At 54.6% G+C, this 8,601-nt stretch overlaps 1 protein-coding gene across 1 annotated transcript in view; it reads left to right on the top strand.

Annotated features, from left to right (window-relative positions):
- The window catches only part of LOC138172929 (uncharacterized), a 25,622-nt gene extending 20,699 nt beyond the window's left edge, over window positions 1-4,923 (top strand). Inside the window, exons 2-4 of the mRNA XM_069102783.1 lie at window positions 1,117-1,174; window positions 3,650-3,718; window positions 4,378-4,923. Coding sequence (XP_068958884.1) covers window positions 1,117-1,174; window positions 3,650-3,718; window positions 4,378-4,923 — 673 coding nt within the window. The remainder of the gene's footprint in view (window positions 1-1,116; window positions 1,175-3,649; window positions 3,719-4,377) is intronic.
- The last annotated feature ends 3,678 nt before the right edge of the window (window positions 4,924-8,601 follow it).

Below are 8,601 nucleotides of genomic sequence, written 5' to 3'. Positions count from 1 at the left end.
TACAAACACAGCACCTAAGGCTTGCATAGCACTTACTGTGTCCAAGGCACCACACTAAGTGCTTTACAATTTGTATCTTATTTGATCCTCACAACAATGCTGGGGGATAGATCTATTATCATTTTCATTTTACAGATGAGAAAACAGGCAGACCAGGCTGAAATGACTCATCCAGGGTCATTCAGCTAGTCCATATCCAAGGCTGGATTTGAACTCACCTCCATCCCCTCTGCCACATAGCTGCCCAGCCTTATCTTCATAACCTGTGGTGCTATTTTTGTCTGTCTTATAGATGAGGAAACTAAGGCAGAGAGAGCAGTAAAGTCCTTCTGCCCGTCTGAGGCTGGATCTGACCTCTCCCCTCCCTGCTGCTGTTGCCATAGTCTGTCTATGCTGTCATAGACTCCACAGCTCCACCAAGGTGTCTGTGTACACGGGACCCCTTACTTTGCTTGTTCAAAGCCCAGTAATCTTCCCACAGGAAATCAGTGGCGCTGTCCATATCTTTCCAGTATTTTTTTCTTGCCATGGGTAGAACTGAAGACCATGGACCACTGGATTCTATGATGCTGCAACTGACAGGTGTTTCAGGAGGCTCCTGGGGACCTCTGGCTCTGGGAGGGAGCTCTTCATCATGAAAGGCTGGGAGGGGCAGCAGTGATTTGGGGTGGCCATGTGTGGGCAGACCCAGCTTCTGCTCTGCCGATGAGGCCATAGCAGGCCTCACCCTGAGCTTTTTCCACCAACAACCCTTATGTTTCTCAGTCCCTAGAGGGCAGTAGATTTTTCATGCAACCACCCTTGACCTGACTTTTCTTTAAACATATATTTTATTGAAATTGTTTTGATATCACTTTTAATGCCCAGTATATCCCTCTCCCCTGCTCCACCCCAGCCAATCCTTGTAACAAAGAATCGAAAACAAAAACAGCAATTCAGCATAAGTAACCAAGTCCTCCATCAAAGCTGACATTGTGTGGTGTCCCCTACCCACAGCACATCAAAGCTGACAGTGTGTGGTGTCCTCTACCCACAGCACATCAAAGCTGACAGTGTGGGGTGTCCCCTACCCACAGCACATCAAAGCTGACAGTGTGTGGTGTCCCCTACCCACAGCACATCAAAGCTGACATTGTGTGGTGTCCTCTACCCACAGCACATCAAAGCTGACAGTGTATGTAGCGTCCCCTACCCACAGCACAAGTGCGTTTCCCTGTCTCTGCCAGGCTCGGGGTTTCATCTGGATTTCTGGTGTCTGGTTCTTTTCATTTATATTCCTGTAGTCTTGTGTATGTTGGTTCTTAGTCCTGCTTACTTCAATCTGCATCATTCCATCTAAGTCTTCCTGGGCTTTTCTGGGCCCAGCATGCCTCATTGTTTCTTCCAGAGCAGGCTGGAAGAACCATTGCATTCTATACCATTCCATTCATTCATTTCATTCCTGGTTTAGTCATTCCCCAATCAAAGAACACCTACTTTCCAGGAGACATTGCAGTCTTTTCTCCTACAGGAAATGCTGCTGGAAACCTCTTGGGGCATGTGGATCCTTTCTCTCCATCTTTGAGCTTGTGGCCCATATCTGTCAAGCTCCTGTGTCCTTTTTTTGTGGAAGCTTCTCCCTGGGAGACAATGGACCTCCAGCTATCCCTCACTTGGCTGCTGTGGCACTTGGAGTGGCTTTCACTCAACACACCCCATTTCCTGGGCTGGGCCTTTCTTACTAGACCCCTGAACTTCCATAGAGGGCTGAAAATTTGAACAGATAGGACAGAGGCAGCCAGTCAGCACTTATTGGCTGACTGACTAAAGGATATACATGGGTTTTTTCTTTGTTTTTTTTTTTTATTAAAAACAATTGGGGATAAGTAACTTGCCCAAGATTACACAGCCAGCTTTTTTATCTGAGGCCAGAACTGATCTCTGGTCCTCCTGACTCCAGGGCCGGCGCTCTTACTCACTGTGCCACCTAGCCACCCCTCTCAGAGCCACTTTCAAAACAAAGTTGCTGCCAACAATATGTGGCTTCATGTTCGAGGACCTCAAGCATTCGCTTGTATGCTGCCAGTGGAGGGGAGCTCACTCCCTCCTGGCACAACCCTTTTCCCTGTGTGCCCAGCTCTGATCATTCCTGGGAACATCAAGCCTCCTGACCCTTCAGCCATCCCCTATCACGCTGCCTCCTTTTGTCCAACCAGACCTTGGCCAGCTCCTCTCCCAGTCATTCCAAGCTCAGGTTCTCCCAGTCCTTCAGGCTGGACACCATCAATTTCTTTGACACTTTCTGATATGACACAGACCCCAGGCCTTCGACAGTAGTGCCCTGCTAGCCCCCCCCACCCCCACCCCCATTACTCTGCAGCTTTTCCCTCCTCACTTTTCCCCACCTTATTCAATGGGTTTGCTGAGACAGGAAGGAGCAGGGGGAGAGCAGGATTTGCTTGGAGAATGAAATATGCAAAGAGAAGCTTAGGGACTCTGCTTAAGGCCTAGGCACAGAGCCCACTGAGAGGGGTTGGCAGAAATGGAGTAGGGGCTGGGGACCTAGGGACCTGAACTTTCTTTTAAACTGGAATTAAAAAAAAAGTTATGCACACTCACACATACACATATATACATATATTTGCTTTTTGGAGGGGGGAAGGCAGGGCAATTGGAGTTGCCCAAGGTCACATGGCTAGTAAGTGTTAAGTGTCTGAGGCCAGATTTGAACTCAGGTCCTTCTGACTCCAGGGCCAGTGCTCTATTCCCTGTACCACCTAGCCGCCCCCTAAAATTGAATTTATTTTATACAGACTATATGGTATAAATGTGGGGGAGAATTCCAGGAAGAAATAAGAGAACCCACACATCCCCCCTTTCCTCCCTCCTCCATCTCCATGTCCACTGAGACACCCCTCTCCTTTTCTACCCTTTGCCCTGCCTGGCATTTTGGGTTAGGGAACTCCAAGCAGGCACTGCTTCTGTGTTAGGGGAGGAGCTGACCCTTCTGCACCTTGACCTCCTGGCCTCTTCTGGGGAGATGCTTCCCCACCTTTGAAGGATCCTGCTGCTTCTTCTTCCCCTCCCTCCGTGGGGGTCACACCTGGCTGCCCAGAGCCTTCCGCTGCGGGGATCCCAGAGGATGTTGGCTCTCGGACCTGTTGTTCTAGCCTGGCACGTGGTAGACACTTCAGAAATGCAGACTGATTGCTTGATCTTCTGTTGCTTTCCCCCCCTGTATCCAAGAAGAAGAGTCTGTGGGGGGAAGGGGTCCCCCAAGCCCCTCACTCTAAACACAAATTGTCAATAGTGGGCCTTCTCCTAGGGCAGACATTAGCAGCTATAGAAAGGTCTCTGGCAGGAGAGAGTGGGTTTTGAACTCAGACCAGGAAAGTCAGGAGGCCAAAGTGAGGAGGAGGGAGTTGGGGGTGGGGGTGGGGGGAGGGGGAACAGGAACGGAAGAGATAGAGTGATGTGTGCAAGGAACTTTGCAACTGCGGCATGCAGTTGGACTGTAGTGTGTGTGTAGGGGGAGGGGGGAAAGAAGGGGGAGGGAAAGAAGGGAGGAGGAGAAGGGGGGAAAGAAGGGAGATGGGGAAGGGAGGAGAAGGGGGAGGGGAAGAAGGCTTCTGTCATTCCTGAGCTGCGTTCTCTCCCTTCCCCTGCCCAGCTTCCAGCACTGTGCTTTCAGGGGTTTTTGCTCCGGGACAGCCAGCTCCTGTCCGAGTTCACGAAGTCGGTAGCGGCCGCTGAAATAAATCTACACCAAGCAGAAATCAGAGAGGGAAAAGCCTAGGCTTGACCTGCCTCAGCGCAGCCTGGGGGCTGAAGGCCAGTGCTGAAAGTGAGCCCTGAGTGCAGGTGCGGATTCTCCCAAGCTTCTTCTTGACCAAGTTACGGACACACACCGAGAAGCTGTCCTTTCATGCGCCGCGATCTGGTACCTCGCTCTGGGGTCACAGAAGTCAGAGGGAGGAGCGATCCCATAATCCCACCCTTCCTTCCATGCCTTCTCATACATGCTCTAAGGAAACACGCCTAGTTAAACAGACTCTCTAGGTAACTCTCTAGGTAACTAGGTCAGGTTAGAGATTAAACTAAATTTGGACGTTCACAAAAGGCTGAGTGAGAGGGGAAGTTCCCTTGTCACCGAGGTTACCCAGGGATCAGGGACAGCTGGGATCCTTCCTCCGGCTTCCTATCTGAAAACTGTTTGAGGCCATAAGCTAGTGCTCGGTCCCATCGGGCCCGGATCAGTCTGCTCAATACCCCCCTAAGCAGGAGCGCAGCTCTGACCTCCCCTCAAATAGTGCAAATTAACAAAAAGAAACCAAAGATTGGCAAACACCGCCCCTGCACCCCACCCTGCTCCTCCGCTGGGGCCCTGCTGGGACACAGAGTCCGGCGCTCATCCCACAATGTCCCACTCCAGCCCTGAGGCCAGGTAAAGCCTTGGTCAACAGCCCAGCCCGGGTCCGGCCGCCCAGCCCGGTCCGGCCCCTCAGTCCGGGTCCCGCCGTCCATCCCAGGTCAGGTCCCTCAGCCTTGGTCCCGTCCTTCAGCCTTGGTCCCGTCCCTCAGCCTTGGTCCTGCCGCCCAGCCCGTGTCCTGCCACCCAGCCCGGGTCCAGCCGCTCAGCCTTGGTCCCGCCGCCCAGTCCGGGTCCGTTCCTTCAGCCCTGGTCCTGTCGCCCAGCCCGGGTCCCGCCTCCCAGCCCGGTCCGGTCCCTCAGTCCGGGTCCCGACGCCCAACCCGGGTCAGGTCCCTCAGCCTTGGTCCCGTGCCTCAGCCTTGGTCCGGCCGCCCAGCCCGGGTCCCGCCGCCCAGTCCAAGTCCCGTCGCCCAGCCTGGGTCCGGCCGCTCAGCCCTGGTCCGGTCCCCTCAGCCTTGGTCCCTCCGCCCAGCCAGGGTCTGGCCGCTGCTGCCGAAGGCTCCAAAGCCTGACCCTCCATCCAGCCCAAATGGCCTCCGTCGCCAGGTCATCCAGGCTCTCTGGAGTCCTTCAGGTGGTGGGAATGGAGCTGGAAGGACACATCCTGCCCCGTGGGGGAGCTTTCAAGCGACACCGTGAATACAGCTGCTGTGGGTTGGCTGCCATTGTCACTGAGCTGCGCCCGGGCACGATGGGGAAGGGCCAGCCTCTGCCCGGGCAGGAGACCAGGAGGGAGGCGTGGCTTCTGACTGGCCCAGAGAATGCCTGGCACACAGTAGGCAGCTTAGGCTTGTTGGCTGACTGAGCGTCCCTGGCTGAGGGATTGCCTTCAGCTTGCACACACCCTCGGGGGACCTTGGGGGGGAGAGCAGCAGGCATGTTTAAAGGACTTCCTGTGTGCCAGCCACTGTGCTAAGTTCCAGCCCGGGGAAGCACGCTCTCCCTACCCCCATTTTACAGGAGAGGAAGATGGGGGAGTCCGGGGAGGAAGGGCCCCGGGGGCAGAGGGCCGAGGAGTCTGCGCGGCTCCTCACAGCCTTGGGCAGGCGGGGCCTGCAGAGAGTGGCCTCCACTCTCCCGCTGGGAGCGGAGCTCTGCTCTCCCTTCCAGCCGAAGCGGCCATTCCCTCCGGCGCATTCTTCGCGTATTCTCATTTAGATGGACGTTTTCTCCTTTTGTGCTATTCGCGACTCTCTTTATGGTCAGCAGAGTTTGGTAGGAAGGGAGTGGGAGGCATGTAGGGCTAGAGTCGGGATGGCGACCAGCTGCCAGGAAGGGAGATGCCCAGCCTCCCTTCTTCAAGGGAAGGCAATGGCCTTGGGGACAGGGAGGGCCAGATCCCGTCTCCCAGCCGGCCTACTCACGCCCCTATAGATCTGGCCAGCTCCCCTACTCAGGCACTTTTTCATTTAATAGAACTACCCCCAGCGGTAGGTGCTGTTATTCTGATCCCCCTTTCAGATGAGGAGACTGTAATTTCCTGGCTTACCCAGGGGTTCACCCATAGCTAGTCGGTGTCTCATGTGGAATCTGAACCCCCTGGTTTTCCTGACTCAGGGCAAGCTCCATCTCTTAGACCTCATTAAAATTTGAAGAGCAATCCAAAGCATATGGAACCTGGGAACAAAGTGGTGCCTTCGTCGCCCTTCTCCCAGGCTTTCGTGGAAGTCCAAAGCTCTGATGCTTTGGGGGCTTCAGCTTCCAGGATGGGCGCTTCCTCCAACTCCCAGCCACCTCCTCTTCCAAACTCCTGAGTTTGGAGATGTCTGGATTTGCTTCCTTGAACCTTCTTCAACCCCACCCCCACCTTCTACTCTGGGCTCCACAGCAAGGGCCTGGCTCTGCTGCTGATCAATCCCTGATGATGAGAGCTTGCCATTTGATCCCCTGGGCCTGCCTGCTTGTTGGTGAGGAGGCTGCCCCAGTCCCTGTTTGAGGTGTCTGGATCTCAGGACTCGTGTCCAGCCTGCCTAACAGCCAGAGTCCCCTCAGACAGAGACCTCCAGGGAGGGGGAGCCCACTTCTCCCAAGGGAGCCAACAGCACTCTTATGGGTAGTGTGGGAGCAAGGAAGAGCAGCTCTGGAGTCACAGGACCACTCTCACCTCCTAACTGGGTGGCCTGGGGCATGTGGCCAAGTCTCTTGGGGCCTTGGTTTCTTTATCTGTAAAATGAGCCAGTTGGAATGGACTGTGGCCTCAGAGGCCCCTCTCATCTCTTCTGGTCTGTGAGCCTGCATTCCTTAACCGTTGGAAGTCCCCTTTGTGGAGCTGAGGGAAAGGGAAATGACAGCACTGGCTAACAGAGAGAATGGAGGGGGGGAGCTAGGCAGAAGGTGAGAAGGGAGGCTCTGTACCATAAAACACTGCACGGGTGGGAAGCAGAGTCACCAGGGCTATCTCTAGGGCCCTGGGCAAATCACCTCCCTGGGGGTCTCCCTCAACGGACTGCTGAGGGGCCAGCCCAGATCCTGCTCTGGGTGTCAGACTGGAAAGGGGAAGGAGGAGCGAGGCTTGCTGGGCTCACCAGCCTGGGTCAGGCTGTCCAGCATTGCTCAGAGGAAGTCATTCCAATATGCCAGGCACCGTGTTAAACCATTTATATGATCTTCTCTTCTGATCCTCCCTCACAACAGGCCCGTTTTACAGATGAGAAAACTGAGGAACAGTGACTTGCCCAGGGTCACTCTTCTGATGCTGCATTCCTGACTCCAGGCACAGGGCTCTGGGCCCTCTGGCGCCCCCAACTGCCTCTCATTGGCTGTTAACCAGGCCTCCTTCAGCCTTCACCTTCTCCTTGTGCTCGGGGAAAACCTGGCTCCCTGAGGAGAGGGCACATGGCCCGCCTCTCTTCTCCACTGCTTTGGTATTTCGTGGGACAGCTCATAAAGCAGGAACGGTCCATTCAGATGGTACCTTCCTGTGGGGCCCATCCAGACCCTTGCCAGCTCACACCATCTGCTACCCCTGAATGCCTTATCCTTACCCTGGGCAGCCCCAGCCAGTATTCTGTAGTGGAGAGAGCTCCTGCCTTGGGGACAAGGAGAGCTGAGCTCAAATCCAGACTCAGACATTAGCTCGGCAATCTGGGTAAAGGAATATTTGTTAATCACTCACTAATGACAATCCTTAGCATTTACATAGAGGTTCAAAGCCTGCCAGGTGCTTAACAAATATCTGATCCTCTCAGCCCTGGCAGGTAAGGTAGGTGCTCCTGGTATCTGTTTTACAGGTGAGGAAACCGAGGCAGATAGTGATCCAGTGACTTGCCCAGGGTCACACTAAGCCTCAAAGGCCAAGTTTGAGCTCATCTTCCTCCCTTCAGGCCCAACACCCAGTGCCCAGCACCCCCTCCCTGCTCCCTGCTGGGTGGCTGAGGAGGCAAAGAAAGGCTGCAGCTGTCCAGCTCACAGTCTAAATGGGGGAAACACTGAATGAGCTCTGGAGAGGGGACATTGGAGATGATCGGCAGGGCAAAGGCAGGGAAGGAAGGGAAGGTGGGAGCCAGGATGGTGGGAGGAGGGCGGCATGCCAGGTAGGAGACCCAGCCAGTGCAAAGGCATGGAGTCAGGAAATGGAGAGGCATGTGTGAGAAACAGCAAGGACCTTTTAACTGGGCCAGAGAAGATGTGAGGGGAAGCAGAGCAGGAGCAGAATGGAAAGGCAGAAACAGACCAGGATGGGAAGAGCGCTTTGGCTTTGCTCTTGGAGGTGGTGAGGCCGGGGCTACAACCAAGGGCTTTCCTCTACATACAGAGGATGTTTCCCTCCACCTCTTCCCAGGGCTGCCAGAAATCCTTCTGCCTGCAGTCTGCAAGCACCCGGGTCTGCAAGTTGTACAGGCCTATCTTAATGGATTGAGTGGTGTGTGTGTGTGTGTGTGTGTGAGTTACTCAGTCGGTGGTCAGACCTGTGCATTAGGAAAATCACTTTGGCTCCTGAATGGAGAATGGACTGAAGAGAGACTTGGGGCAGGCAGATGTCCTGTGGTGTGCCCCTGGGTATCAGACATAATTGGGATAGACAGAGAGACAGAGACAAAGACCGAGAGACAGAGAGGGAGAGAAATACAGAGAGTGCGAGGGAGGAGGGAGGAAAACAGAGCAGACACAGAGAGAGAGAGAGGCAGAGAGACATAGAGGGAGAAAAATCGAGTGGGAGGTAGGAGAGAGGGAGAGAGGGAGACCGAGAG

This window comes from Petaurus breviceps, unplaced genomic scaffold (genome assembly GCF_028583685.1).
Source record: "Petaurus breviceps papuanus isolate PSGF00001 unplaced genomic scaffold, PetGlider_PUasm1.0 555, whole genome shotgun sequence".
Classification (NCBI taxonomy): Eukaryota; Metazoa; Chordata; class Mammalia; order Diprotodontia; family Petauridae; genus Petaurus; species Petaurus breviceps.
Note: the sequence above shows the minus strand (reverse complement) of the source record. Positions and strands in the feature narration are given on the sequence as shown.